Raw genomic sequence first — 16,055 nt, 5'->3', positions numbered from 1 at the left:
CCGTGATCCCTGACTACTCCTATTGAGAGTCCAAAGACATCATGAATAATGCTGACACTGTGCAGCCCATCAAGACTTCCCTTTTCATGGATATATAAAATAGCGTATATAGATATATTAAATACTGACACTATAATTGTGGCTCCCCAAGCTAGAATGCAAATATGTAGAAGATTTTTACAGGATCTGTCTCATGGTTGCATGACTAACAACCAGATTTTCAGTAAAGTGTTCTTGAAGATAAGAAAAATATGCGAGTAGAAACAATAAAAATAATGCAATTCAATCTTATCAATTCAGGCAGTTCCAGCTTTTATGTGGCAAACAAGGAGATCAAATTGCATTTATCTAATATCACAGATTTTTTAAATGTCTAAAATATTTAATTATTTTGCTTTGGCAACCCAAAGCTGAGGAACAGATTACTGTTCCCACTACATAAGGAAATAACTGACAACAATTAGTATTTATTCTTGTTGCTTTTGTAATAAAAATAGAATTCCATCACTTTCAAGGAAACCTAAAATATTAATAAGAATGTGATGAACTGAGTAAATGTGACGCCATAAGGAAATGATGGAGAACAGGTTGGAAATATAGTGCTTTGGGAATGTATTGCATTATCAAGTTTTTGATTGTGCATTTTGACAAGAGCCGCTCTCAGATTGATACGGTAGCCAAAGGGCACTCTTCCTCCTGCAAAGCCGTTTGTTTCCGTCTGGAAAAGGGGGAGTGGAAGAGGATTGATCCCCTCTGACAATCAATAGTGACTCAAGCCCAGGCTCTTCCACAAGAGGTCACTCCTGAGTGGCAGAATTCCCAGAAAATGGACAAATTGTGAACCAGAAACTGACCATGGGGAGAAAAAGCAGCATTAAGCACAATAGTATTGGTTTCACCACCTACAATTTGACTACTGTGGCAGTTCCTATAATCAATACACTCAGTAAATTCTCTTGGTTTTGGTATACCTACATGGTTTCTGGGAACCTTGTGATGCATAGACACATTCCCTACATACCTAACCCTGTGCCCTGTTACATGTGATATAAAATTAACATGGCAAGCTACTCAACAGCAGATCCAATTACGATTGGTACTAATTAAGAGGGGTTCTGGCTGCCTAAGAAAAAACTACAGTCTAAATGATACAAAATTACTAGGAAATTGTGAGATCTAACACTAATTTTACAAGCTGACAAGGAAAAGACTTGCTCAGATGGAAAGGAGAAGTGAAGCAAGGCAGATTTCTTGAACCAAACATGCACATTTTCTAATGGCAGTGAAAAACATGCTTTCTTGACCAAGCATTCTCTGTGTAAATTAAATTGGTGAAATAGTTGGCAGCATCAAATAAATAGCAGTGTCTTTCCATGTATTTAAGAGTGGGATCACAGATTTACATATTTTGGTAACAGTCCCCAAGGCCATCCTTGGTTATTTTTCAGCTCAAGAAAGCTTCAATTAAAATACAAGTTGAATCCACACTGGATGAGAAGCCACTGAAAAGCTGCATGACCAAGAGGACAGACATTGTGTGAACTTTGGAAATTGAGTCTGGCAGTTTAAGCCTAATTTTCAATGGAATTGGTGTCTACAAGTCAAAAAGCGTAACTGAGAATTACCATTTGTCCTTGCAGTGTGAGCAGAAGCAATTAGGATTATACATAAAGCGCAGACTCCGTCTACTTGGTCTCTAGAAGCAGTCTCCCCAGTTTTAAATTAAAGAGTAAATACATTTGAATACTTTGAGAGGAATATACCTGTCCCTTAAACACTTGTACTGCTAAAAAGACCAGCACCACAGCAGTACTTGCTCTAAAACTGGACTTTTTTTTTTTTGCAGCCCTTAAAATGCAGAGAGGGAAACATCTGAATATTTCATTAAAGATTATCGGGTGTTGAAGAAGTCTTCTAACAGGCATCAGTTGCTTGTTTTCCATGTAAAACTGGAAGGGTTTTAAGCCATCTTTAAAAAATTTCCTTTGTTTGGATTCGACATTGGCAGCAGTCAATAACATGAGAGTACTATAAAATTACAGAATTGTTAAACTTTGCAAGAACTTTATAAAGACACTTGCAGATATTGCACATATCTTCTCTGAGCTCTGCAGTCAAACTGGACAATGAAACGACCACCTGTTAACTGCTAACAATGTGTCATTACCAGTTCTCATGCCTTTTTAAAGCAATTTTGGCTCTAGCTGCCGATAATTCTGGCTACGATACTTGTGTGAACATTAAGGGCACAGAAAGCCAAAGGCAGAAAACTGACAATACAGTTTGTGCTTAGACTACTAATAAGTAAGTGAATAATATGATTTTTCTAATTCCACATAATTACTAGATCTCAAGGGGCCAAAAAAGTTCTGAATACATATTTTAGAAGCAATCCAAGCTGCACTATTTAGATACCAGCTTTGATTCACAGCAGATATTTTCACAATTTTTAATAGTTTAAATAGCCTTTAACAAAATGAAGGTTACTCACAATTCTCTAAGGTTTGAGGAGAAACGTAGACTAAGTCTATGACACTGCTCGCATTCACTTTTTCTGTTTTGTTTGACAAATTATCAGTTAAAGATATGTGAGAAGTCAAAATAAATAAGTGAAATTTCCCTGAGATGATGAGACAATTTATGGGTTTCGCTATTAGCTGCAGTGAGAGCAGAATCAGGCCCTCCAAACTTACCGCGCCCTCCGTCTCATTTTTCCTTCTTCTCAGAAATGAAATGTGTTATACACAGCACAAAGGCATCAAGACAGTTCTTTACAAATACACCCAGGCTACTTTATATTTTATAACAGAAAGAAAAATCTTAAAGGAAAAAAATATATATATTAAAAAATATATTTTAAAAATCTGTGAGATGATAAGAAAACAACAACAAAAAGCTTTGGTCTGCAAAAAGAGACTATTTAATGAATCTCCGTATTTGTGTTTGTGTGAGCGCCTGCATGTGTGCATATATTTATGAATATGTGGATAATTATCATTAAAAATAGCGATGTCGGGTCTTTTTATTGTAACTCCTTTCCTAACATCTCAGGCTTTGATCCTGCACTGAAATGCGTGCAGGCAAATTCCCGCACAGACCGTCAGCACCTATAGGTATCTCAGAACAGCACGCGGGGCTAAAGCTGTCACGGTGCTTACATTAGCAGCACCATGCGACTCCTGCCAAACAAAGAAGGAAAAAACAAAGATTTGGGAGAGGGGGTGACATTTCAAAAAGCTCAATGGGAGATTTGGGGTCACCCCCAGCTCCTGCTGCCCCCAGTACCACAAACATCTCAAAACAAGCTGGAAGAGGAAAGCCTCAGTGGGCTGAAGCCCACCCCTACCGGCTTTAGATCACTTTCTTTTGTAATCATACCAACCAAAATCCACCTTGATCCCTGAAATTTACTTTCCATACAATTACAGAACCGTCCCTGAATGTCAGCTAGAGAGGATATGCCAGGTCTTTCAGCAATACAGTGTATAAATATATAACAGACAAAATTACTCTAGCAATTTGAGGTATTTTACTAAAATGGAAACAAAGCAACTGCAATAGAGCATTAGCATAGGACTCATGTTGCTTATTTTTAAAAATAAATGGCTTGAATAAATGTCTTTTCTCCTAAACAAATTTATTCATTTAGGAGGGAATGTCACCCTTTAAAAATGTGGAGCTAGTAACTGTCTTTACTTAAATGCAAGTTATGTATATCAGCCCAGAACACATTCAGCTTTACAATTCTCAGCGATCTTCCTTACATTCTGTACGTAATAAAAATTATCTCACCCTTTAATGGCAGACTTATTTTACAAAGGGGAAATAGAAGGAAAAAAAAAAATAAAAGAGAAAAAACAGAAAGGAAAAAAAATCTTACTTAAAGATTTTCTGTGTTCAGGCTTTGACTCTTTGGATTCGGTGTCTAAGCTATTCAGTAATTCAGTGCTGGAGGATCTTCTGAGTTTGAACTCCAAATTTCTCGATGTACAACTCTGTTCTTTTGGCTGAGGAAAGAAAATGTATATTTATATCTGTGAGTGCTTCTAATAAAATTATTATTTGTATGAATGCAGCAGGAGATTGCAGAATGCCAGCACAGAATAAGGAGCTAATAGACACAGCAAGTGATGCAGTGAGTATATTATTTAAGGGAAGTGTAATGCAAAATTTTTCATATGGCAAAGCTTTTATGCCCCGACAGACTGATCTTAATTTCTCAGATAAATTCCCATTTAAGTAAGGAAAACAAAAGGCCTGCTTCCTTAGGCCTTAGAGACCAAAATGATTTCCACACTGTAGGCGATTTCCAAATTATTGCAGAGAGGAAGGTTGTTAAAGTAGCCTTTCTGTTTTAGATATTCACAGTAAATGTTCTTTCAAACACAATTGTTTCAAACATCTGTACAGATTTGAGTTAAACTCTGCTGGTATAAGCTCAGGGAAGAGCAAGGCTCATTTTCTGCTTCTCTAATGGTTAGAGACGAGTAGTGGTCCCATTTTTTGTCATGATCAGGAAAAAGAGATAAAGGAGGAAGCCACTTTTTGGCTAATGACACATCTCCTCCTAATATGCATGGCCAGGTGAGATCTGCTATCTTGATGGTTGGTAAAGTTTTAAAACTAGAACAAATGTAATGTAACAAATATTGGTGATCCTGCACATAGCTGGGGGGCTGAAACTAAATGATCATTATGGTCCTATTCAACCCAGGCCATTCTATGATTCTATGAAACCTCCAGTGTGTGCTATTGCTGGCATCCCGTCCTGTGCACGCAGCAATGGGACAAGCCCTGCCTCCAGTACTGCCACTTTGCTGTAAGTTGCTGTGGCTCACCGTGTGCTCTGAGCTGCCAAAGCCATTATTTTACCTCTTTGCAGAGTGGCACTGAAACAATAGTCGAGTCTATTAGATGCTTAGCAAAAAGAAAGTGCTCCGAGTCTCTATGGTAAACTCCACCCCAAAATCTTCAGTGGGATATCAATATCTTTGCATAGCCAATGAAACACGTACTATGAAGACATACATCATCAGATCAAACTTTTCTTGGCTGATTATAGCCTCAGGGTAATAGAATGTTTGCAGCTCTTTAAGGAAACAGTAGCCCTGTGCAGGTTAACCCTTTCCAAGAGACTGACTGTGCCCTCTCTGCCAATTCCATTTCAGAAAATAAAAAACCTTTGAGAAATGCAAGAAATTGGGGTAATTTTCTCTCGCTACAATTCCGCAGTGAACAAGGGAAGTCAATGCCCCCCAGAAAAAAAAAGAACATGTTCTTGGAGCAGGCAGAGAAGGCCATCATTTGGAATCTGCACTGAGAGTGGCAAAAAGAGAAAGAAAAAGCTACAGCTGAATCTGGTTTGGTAATTAAAAACTGTTTTAATAAAACGCAGCCCTGCTTACTTCTCATAGAAAAACCCCCAGCTTTCCTAGGAGAATAACGGCAATCAGTTACAAAGGAATATTATTTGCTAGTGTTATTCTTGTGAATAAGTAATACAAAAATTCATAAAGGGATCAAATGTAGTAATAGTTCCATTGAAGATTATATACTGTAGGCTGCATAAACAGAAAATGCAAAAATTCATTAGTTATTAAGTGCTTGTGTGCTTTTACAACCCTCAGCAAACCAACGTCCTTGTTATTTCAGAGAAATAAATGTAGCGTTGCATTTCAAGGCAAGATTCAAATGACATTTTAGTTCAACAACCTTGTTTATCTGGCATTTTTCATAAGATTTGCATATTTTTGTACCCTTCAGATAAAGGAATGTCTAGCTAGTTGCTAGCTGCCTAAAACCTGCAGAGATGCCTAAGCAAATGAAGTTGAAATTGCTACATCTTAATTAATAAAGGTAACAGCCAAAACAAATACATACCAATCTGTCAATTGCATTTTTGATAGCATGGAACCAATCCAATATGAGAAAGTCGATATCCGACTGGAGGAGGAACTCATTTCCTGACATTGTCGTGATCTGGGGGAGGGCATGGATGGTGACAGGTAAGTAAAGTGCACAGGACAGATCATTTTCTGCCATTGTCTCTGCTACACACCCAAATGCTTCCCTTTGTATTGATAATTATCTCCCAGAGTTACCGAGGAGTTTTGAACCTCTGTCTGAAAGCTGTTTGGGATATGTCACAACAAACGAGATATTGTCTCAGCATTGCAACCACCATACACAAATAGTGCAAAAATAATGATAATGTGACAAAAAGTTAAGAAAAGCCAGGGAACTCAACACGACAGACAGCTCAGATGTAAATCAAATCATCCTGAAAAGAAATGAATTCAATGTGAGAATTAATTCCTGTTATTTTCACTTTGCATTTCAATTCTAGCTTTATTTTTATATCTGATTCATCTATCCTTGATTTTACACATTTCCTCTATACCTGTGATCTCAGCGTCCATTTCCAAGCATTTTGGTAAAATTAATAGTCACTTTTTTCTTCCACATAAAGAGAATTCCTATCAAAATGGCTGTGGCACAGTAATTAGGAGCCCACTTATCAGAGGAAAAATCCTCAGTTTGTCTAAATAGAAGTGTATTTACATTTTTGACCCCCACACTGGGAATATTTATCAAAAGAATATTCACTCCCCTGATAATGCTATTTCACTGCCTAACAATATTTGGTGGAAATATGCATGCACATTCTGCTGGTCTGAGCTTCTGAAAACCGCCATGAAAATAATGATCTATCACTGTCACACACATACATATATTTTACATGAGTTTTTACAAGAAAAAAAATAGATCTCTAGGTTATTTCATAAAACAAGTTAAAAGGACTGTTATACAGATAGCAAAACCAAGGCAGGGAGCTGCAGCATGTCACACGTGGCTGTGGATGCAGGGCAAGGCAGCTCTGCCTACTTGCAGATCAGACAGCATCTCCACTGTTGTCTGGACAATGCAGGAAGGATCTCACCCTGTGCATGTTCCAAACCAGCTCAGCACCCACCAGCAATGAAGCCAAAGCTTCATTATTATGATTACTGTTATGAAGAGATGCCTGTGCAAAACTAGGTAGCATCCAAACAGCACACTCAGGTTGCAGTGGTTTGGGACACAGTCTCAGTTTGTGCAGCAGCTGCTCGATGGGGAGTGTTACTTCTCAGATCCAAAACCTGTTTGGCTTTTTCTCAGGGAATGGCTGAACACAGAGGTTTCCCTCTGAACAGAGTGTGAGTAAAAGCAGAGCAGAGCTGCTAAGACCTGGCGCAGCCCATTAAATCAGATGACCTGAAGTGCTACTGTTTTGCTCCATCTGCCCACGTTAAGAGCCTTTCTTAAAGCATAAAGTAACAAACCAGCTCAGATGCGCCCCACTTCTTTCTTAAAACTGAAATACTACCAGGGTAAATTTAAAACAAAAAACAAAAAGAAAAAAACAAAAAGAAAAAAACAAAAACAAAAAAACACCAGCTTGTTTTATTAATTGTTCTTTAACCCTCCTGTTATTGAGGAAATGCCTGTAAGGAATGTTTCCAAAGTCATCAGCATTAAGGAAAATCCCATCAGCACAACTCCAGCGGAGACATCCTGTGAGAGTGCTGCGGAGAATGTGGGAATGGGCTCCCAGAGAGGGTTGGGAGCCTGCCTGCCTGCCTGCAGATGTTCCCAGCCCCAGCCAGCCCTTCAGGAGCAGACCTCCAGCCTCTCTATTGTTCACCACACACGGGGAGAGCTAGTGGCTGGGGACATTGGAATCCTGTTATTAGTCCTCCACTGCGGTGCTAACCGCTGCTCATGTGCTATCATCCATTCTCTTTATCCCAACAAAAGGAAAAAAAAATCACATATTCAACTTAAGGTAAGCAGTTGAAAGAGTCAGCCTTCAGGTCTGTGCCCAGTTCACGCTGCAAGTTTTGGGATCAAAATGCATTATGCTTTATCACTACACATGCAGATATGGATTAGACTAAACACAGGCAACAATTCAATCCAATGCCTCTTTCCCAGTATAAACAAATAATTATTAAAATTATAAAATGGAGTAACAGTTTCAAAGGAAGAGCAACATATTTTATTAGATTTACTGTATTTTGAAGGCATAAAAGGAACACGACGTAGTTCAGCCTCCCATTCAGTAAATTCAGGCTGGATGAAAATGTAAGTATTCAGCATTGCATAAACATTTGTACTGCATGATATTTAAAAGAGATACTCCATTGCTAACAAGACCAAAGTAAACTACATGTTGAAAGTTTCTTTGTCTGAATGTGTTATTCCGATAATCATATATTATCGATGTTTGAGGAGCAAATCTGCAAAAACAGATCATAGCATTGAGGGAAGAGAATTCATTTAAAATATACTTTCTGTAAGATATAGTTCAAGTTCTTTTCTTTCTTTCCCCAGACTAATCTTCAGAGCAACTAGACAGTTTCAAGAAGTCTGCTACTGCTCTCTACAGTTTAAACGCATCCACTCCTTAATTACAGTCAGCAATTGACTTTGTTCTGCTCCATTCCAGTCATTCACAGGAAAGCAGTTCCAAAGGCTTTGGCTGGTAAATCCCATTTAACGTGCAGGTTTCCTATCCCACTTTTATATATTACCTCCTTAGGATTTCTGATAAATGATTCTTGGAAGGGATTGCTAAACCATATTTGCACTTTGAACAATCGAATTTTCAACACCCTTGGGAAAAGACATCAGTGAAGAATGCTAGCTTTGAGTAAACCTTGTGATTGAACAATTTATGATCACAGCCCTAAACGATGTATAACTAACAACAAGCATAAATTACTCCATATTAAGGCATGCTAACGCACCGTCCTTGTGTTAGGCACTGCCGAAGTAAACAGGGTTTGGGGACAAAATGAAAGACACACCTTAATAAAAAAAGAAGAAGAAAAAAAAAAAAGTAAAAGTGTTCTAGATGGATGTCAGCATCCATTGCATCATGTGCTTTAATTTTTTTCATATTTCCTGAAATCTTTCTCCATCATTTTTGCAAAGGCTCCAGTCTGCAATTAGCAAAGCCTTACCAGGCAGAATTTTGAGGCTGCTGTCAGCAATAAATACCCACAAGGAATGACAACCTGCACCAGCCCTCTCGTTTTCCAGCAGTGTGCCCTTCAGGTTGCTTATAGCGGAGCCAGGACTCCCAAAGTCCTTTCTTGCTATAGTACCTTGGAAAAATCCCTTCTCAGGCTGAGTTCTTCATCCAGAACAGTTTTACAACTGCAGTCCTACTGTTCAGCACTGATGATCTGAATACTGCTCACTGCAGGTAAATGTCTGTTAAATTTGGTGTGCTGCTGGGCTGCCAACAAAATGTGGAAATTAGAGGGCAGGTGTGAAACATTTTTCATAATATTCTGTTGTTAGTTCATTACAGATTTCTTTTGTCAACATACACAGGTGCAAAGGAAAGGGGAAGTCAGCATAATGCTCTGCTAAACCTGTATTCAACAAATATCTATATAGCACCAATACTGTATTTTAATAATGCCACTACCATTACATTACGTAAATACCCTGTATCTCATCTGGGATCAGTATTTCCTAAAAATCCTACAAATCCTATGTTGTTTTGAAGCTAGGTCACGTTCTGAGACATGCAATGTGTCATTCATGGTTGTGTTTCTCTAGGATTTCCAAACCTTTACAGCTCACTCAGTTCACCTTCTAAAACATCTCAGAGATTCTCCCCTTTCATGATATACTCACACCAAAAAAACACAGGAGATCAAAGACATAAAAATGCCATGGAATATGCCCAGGAGTTTTTGTCCACATCCTTCCTATAAATGTTGGACTGGGGACTATTTCACTGTTGTGAAAAAATATATATCCTTCGTGGCATATCCCTCTGGTTCTTTACCAGTATACATTTCTTTTAGCTGCAGAATAGGGATGGAGGCAATTTTAGCAGTCCTACTGATAGGCACTCTATGGAGATATGGAAAAGGGAGAGAAAAGCACACAGCAAAACAAAAATACAAAACCGTATTATTGATTCACTCACTTCAAAGTGTGCTTATGCATCTCTGGTGACTACGACTATTATTTGCAGTGATGAACTATTTTCAGACAATGCCGAGCGCAAACTTTAATGCAGGAACTGGGGGACTCTTCAGGGAAGAAGAAATACAGCAAAAACACTTCCAGAGTCTCTCTCTTGCAGTGACTGAGCATGAAGTGAGTGGCTTGGAAAGTGTGTGTTTCACATATGGCTCATGTGCAGCCACCAAGAACCCATCTCTCCCTTTCAGCCAAATAGTGAAACAAAACATAGCTTACTTCCCTCAGAATGCAGGATATCCTAAAAATATCCTGGACTATCATGGTAGTAGCTCCTTGTATAAACTATCCCATTGGTCCAGTGTTGGACTGTTGGACGCTTCTTGACCGTGGAAACCCTACGACTGATGCTAAACCCAGCACAGAATCCAGTGCAGAAAACCTACATTTTGATGTCACCTGGGACTCCCACAGCCTGTGGTGAACGCTAAGTGATTTCAACTCAGATTGACAGATACCTCAGCATGCAGAAACTCAATAAAATGTGTTCCTCTTGTTACACTGTGTATTGGGATTGCTGCTCTTGATATATGTAGGAAAAAAGGAAATGTGAGTCGCTGGAGCATTTCTAGCTCAAAAGCTAACACTCTTCCCCCTTCCCACTGCTTCCTTCATCTCACCTTGCCTCTTACAAGCTTTTTTCTGATCATGTTAACCATCTTGATTCCCCTGAAGAAGAGGAATCTAGGCTTTGCCTCTACTTTTTCTGAGATATTTTTGCAGGATGGGATCTCGCCATCCCATCCACATAACACAGGACGTGCCACTCGCCACTCTCCATCTGCGTGGTAGCTAGCAGGATAGGGAAAAACAACACCAATAAAAAGGGGGCGGGTGGGGAAGGAGAAAGAAACAAACTGGGAATTTTCTCTCTTTTTCAAAATGTTCTCGAAAAAATAAGAAAGGCATATCATTAGAATATAATATAGCTTGAGAAGAAATACATAAAAGATAGAAACTTGTGTCCACACCCACAGCAGAAGTAGAATTAATTAAAGTTGGGAGACACTATGCTCCTTAGTGGTTTAATTATCTGGATTTGAATTAAACAGGGACAGAGATATGTAAGTTTTTAAAAACATGTCAAAAGTCGGGCTGCATTTCTGAAAGTTGATCTCAAATTCTTTCTTACAGATAATCCAGTCTCTTGGCCGTGTTTATGCTGAGTGAGTGAGCAGCAGAGGATAAATAAAATATCTCTCTATGCTGTACTGTAGTGAGCCGAGACTCTAATATTCAAAAAATGCAAACAGTAGAAAACAAAAGGATCAGTATGCTGTTGCATTATATCCATGCTGCTTCATATATCCATTATATGATTCAGGCTTTTCAATGGAGGTAGCCATGGTTATCCTGATAGTTAAATTACTTAAAGGACTCTAAGATGTTTATGACTACCAAAGAAATTTCATTATCAAGCAGATTGTCTGTCTCATATTACAGTCTGGCTTTACCAAGCCAGCAGTCCTTTGCATGTCGAGCAAAGTTAACACTGAAGTGAGGGAGACATATCAGCTTGGAACAAGAGGTCTTCAACCAATGTTACAAAAAAAAAAAAGATATTTGTTAAAACATTTTGTGAGAAACTATCTGCCTTGTGTTCCCAATGTTGCTAGATGTTAAGTAAATATATGCTGATTGCAAAAAAAAAAAAGTTGCTTTGGCAACTCTCTTATTAAAATGCATTTGTAACCCCCATCTGTCATGAAAGTTTTGAAAAGTTTGTTTACTTTGGATAGCCGCCTTATCCAGGGTTACCCCAGCATACAATGATAGCAGTCTTCAGAAGTTGTGTGAGGAACAAGCCACTGGGGATCCATTTTTGTTTTAATTGGCACACACAAACACTTTTCTGGTCTGTCAAAAAGATCAAGCTAATATGCATGGCGGGTGTTATATTCTCAGCTTTTGGGAGTAGTAAAGCTCCCTTTATTTAAGTAATTTAAATGATAGACTGCAAAAACTTTGCAAGTCAGAAAAATGTTTTATACTTTCTTTGGGAATATTTGTTTTAAGCAACAGAAAATGTTCTATATATCTAAAGATGTTGAACCTTATGTTATAATTACCCTGTTTCTTCTGACTCTGTAAAAATTGCTGTGAAAACCAAATATTGCAAAGAGGCAACAAACAGATCCTGTGTTTTCACAACTTCCACAATATTAGCAATTGTAAGACCAATTGCTGCCAGATGTTTACAGGATGTGTCTTCGATTGTGTAGCCTTGTGGTAACACCAATTTGCACATCCATTTCCGGAAACCTTTTTGAGGTCATAATACCAAAGCAACCTGCTTCCATGAATAACTTGGTTTTTAATGAAATCTAATGTTTTGGGTATTTATGTCAGTGGTTTGAAGTGGATTCAATGGTCTGAATTCCAGGGGTAAATTTCCACAAAATAACAGGATGTTTCTTTAAATGAAACTGTATTGCACCAGTGATAAACAAATATATGTATTTTCCATTAAATTTCTAGGCTTGAGTTCCTCCAAATACTATTGCAGTAAAACAATCAACTTTGGGACTGTTAAGAAGAAAAACATATTTGAGCTTAATGCTTCTCTTCTGCTGTACAATGAACTCACAATATATGTAAGTTTTTACTGAATTGCATTAATATTAGTGAAGAGAGAATTAGATTTTCAAGGAATGGGTGACCGTTCTCCCTTTTTCACACACTGATACATGTCTATTTCTTCCTTCCTTCTCTTTACAAAGAGAACACATGCTGTTTGATGGAAGAGAAAGGATGTCTGGCTCCTGACAGACATTAAGACAAAGTGAGGAGACATGGAAGTCACCACAGATATGGGAAGCGAGAAAGATGTACCCCAAAACTGGTTATAGCCAAAAAGCAAGAGAGAATAATTAAGACACAACTCATGTCTGTGCGCAGTGAGAAGTAGGGGAATAGACAATTGTGTATTTTGTCCACAGATGAAGACTTAAGGCACTGTATGAATACCTACTGCAAGCTACTTTTCTCCTTGGGGTAATATTTTACTGTTATTGCTTTTACAATCTGAAGTCATATATTACACAGCCGCATACAGAGATATTGGCAATGGTTTCTTAGAGAAGTCCCTGTCTTAGTTTTACCAGCTGGACAAGACCTTGTGATAAATGGTCCTCCTGTCCAATTTTATATGCATGTTATAACACTTTATGATATATGTGAGCAAAACTCAACATGATAAGTCAAGTCCTCCTAACAAACAAACCAACAAAAAAGAATCAAAGGGAGAATGAATACTCTGATTTCAGTACAAGCAAAGATATATATTTAAAATATATATGTGCTATGTGTAAAGGCTTCATTTCGTTGACTCTTATTTTAGTGAAGAATTTATTCATCGGTAGCAGAGTATTTTACAGCTGCATTATTTGCAGGCAGAAGCCAGTACTGGCTTTGAGGATTTCATTTACTGACACGTCTCCTATTAATAAGTGCTGAGACTGCACAATAAGAAAAAAGGGGATGCTGTTATAAGTATCTTTATACTTACAGTAATGTATTTGGCCATGATTATAAGTGTTTATAAAACATTCAAGAATCGTTCCTTGTCTACTTACACTAATGAGAACACCTGTTAACTTCAGAGCTGCACAGACTTATTTGCATTGAATTCAGGTTTTTGCACACTGTACATCACTTTTTGAAACAATTAGATGTTTACAGAGAAATATAGCTAAAAGAAGAACAGCAGCTTGAATGCCCTCCAGCCCAAGTCAATGCTAATCCTGGTTTGAGTGAAAAGCAGAAATCTGCTGAATTATAATACTGACACAAATTCAGTTAGCAGCGAGCAAAGGTGTACCTGCAAATCCTCTGATAGCAGATGTTACTTGTGGGGATTGATACCTGCTGTTGAATAAAGCATCTCTTAGAGATGAAACAACACTACTGAATAGGATTTTTCCTTGTTCTGTTTATCGTTTCCTTTCCATTTATTATTACTATTCTTTCTTTCATACACAGAGCCTTTTCATGTACGGAGCGTGCAGAACACGTGGTTATTTCTCAAAATAGCTGTTTATCTTATTAACTTACCAAAAGACAGTACAACAACTCAAGAATGCTCCTACTGCTAGACATCCAAAACACGATCTCTGTCACAGAGGGTTTTATGGCCTGGAGCAAAGAGGCAGGAGGTCCTTTTCTATGAAAACAGGTCTACTGAACGGTAAGTGTAATATCCTGCTGCTACACAACCATGCCAGCTACTGTTTAAAAACAATGTAAAACATCAAAGTTCATCCAGGATCTGAACATACACTCTGCCAGCTGTGTCAAGCTCCTGAGTGTTGCAGGCAGGAAAATATAATGGTTATCAACCTTCCTTGCATGCAGGGAGACAGCAACACATAACATCTTCTTTCCATCTTTGTACATAAATATTAGGAAAAGCTAAGCTTCAAAAGGGCCATTATATTCATTTAAGAAGAATTACAGCAACTGAAAAGATTTCCATTACAAAATAAATAAATACATAAAAGTACTTGGTGTTTCAATAGAAATGATGGTGTATGGACAATATTTATAAATATATCCAGCAACAACAAACATTTTCCATACATTGTAGCTACCTAGCCAAGATCTGATTCATGGTCTTAATACTTTCACAAACATTATACATACAGTACTTTGCTAAGGACTGAGAAATATGGTGAGTTCAAGTCCAGGGTATAGAGTATGAATATTTCTTAGAGCTTTTGGTTTTGTCAGTCATGTCACTTGATATAATAAGTACCACAGCACAGACAGTATGGAGAGCCTGTTTCATTTAAGCAATAACATCATCTAATTTCAGTAATTTGAAATTCTTGTAATCCTTAAAATTAACATTGCGTATCTCCATATTCTCACAATAGTTTCAAACAAGTTTTCCACTGTTGGAGGATTCTGGATCTTTTTCTTTAGTTATACTGGATCTGCACTGGCAGCACTGAAAATACATTGGCCTTTAAAATTACATGCTGCTTTAAGTAGTGCAGTAGTAATGAAAAAAGGTTAATCAAAATGTCATTTAAAAATATAACGTAACCAAAATACCAAATTATCTTTTCACAATAGGTGTCTAAGGGGTTCTTCTAGGAAAAGAGGATATAGCTCAGAACATGGTGAGTTTTGTATACTAGCTGAATTTATTTACCTAGAAAAACTGAGTGAGAAAGTACTTATTTGACTGTGGAGTTCGTGAACCTGCCAACCTACAGCGATCAATTGCGTAATGCACTGATTTTTAACAAATACACACGGAATTAGAAAAAAGCAGTAAGAGATACATACTGTCTGTCTAAGTCATTGAGTGACTGGCATGCACCAGGATATGTCAAATTCCAAACACTGCAAGGCCTATATATTACTTTTAAAATGTCTGATTTTTCCAAGTATCTGAAATTTCTCCCTCACATAGCCTTTTCTCAAGAGTTAGATCATGATGTACACTTTGACATCTGTCAGTCAAACTTCTGGCTAAGGCGCTGGACAATCTGGAGGGATGTACCAGAATGAGATGTGTCATGCAGAAAAATTGAAAAACTCTTATTTTTTTTTCCAAAATAAAAATCACAGCTTTTAGTTTTAAATAGAGAGTATGATTGCAAAATATTTGGCCATCTAGACTGTAAAGATTGAGGCTGGATAATCAATAATGTTTGTCGTTGAATTACCCACTGATAACAAGTAATTTCCTGCTATTCGTGAGGGGTGCTGGGAAGCAGTTTTTTGGGAATTTGGCAGACTCTCTCCCTGTTTTCTAAATATGCTGTGTCTGAAAGCCTGGTATGCTTCTCTATCACAAGCTTTGGGATGATGCAGTATAGCCAAATGGAGGTTTGAGGTGACATCTCTTTCAGGAACTTAGGAATCTAAATATAAAGAGAGGCTAAAAATACACCAAATTACCAGGCAGATAAATGGCTGAGTATTTGGGTTTTGAGTCCTCCATAATCATAATACCATATTTAACTGGAGTCTTGCAGCACCGTGACTGTTGCTCAGCTTCT

The 16,055-nt window shown here is 37.8% G+C and overlaps 1 protein-coding gene across 5 annotated transcripts in view; it reads right to left on the bottom strand.

The window, feature by feature from the left end:
- The window catches only part of ARHGAP15 (Rho GTPase activating protein 15), a 341,387-nt gene that overhangs the window by 147,830 nt on the left and 177,502 nt on the right, over nucleotides 1–16,055 (bottom strand). For all 5 annotated transcript variants that reach the window (XM_085552046.1, XM_085552045.1, XM_085552044.1 and 2 more), the window contains 2 exons: nucleotides 5,881–5,979; nucleotides 3,881–4,007 (listed from right to left, as the gene is read on the bottom strand). In XM_085552046.1, coding sequence (XP_085408172.1) covers nucleotides 3,881–4,007; nucleotides 5,881–5,979 — 226 coding nt within the window. The remainder of the gene's footprint in view (nucleotides 1–3,880; nucleotides 4,008–5,880; nucleotides 5,980–16,055) is intronic.

The sequence above is a fragment of the Coturnix japonica genome, chromosome 7 (assembly GCF_054131305.1).
Source record: "Coturnix japonica strain WE chromosome 7, WE-NBRP24, whole genome shotgun sequence".
NCBI classification, from domain to species: Eukaryota; Metazoa; Chordata; class Aves; order Galliformes; family Phasianidae; genus Coturnix; species Coturnix japonica.
This window is presented reverse-complemented; position numbering and strand designations above follow the sequence as displayed.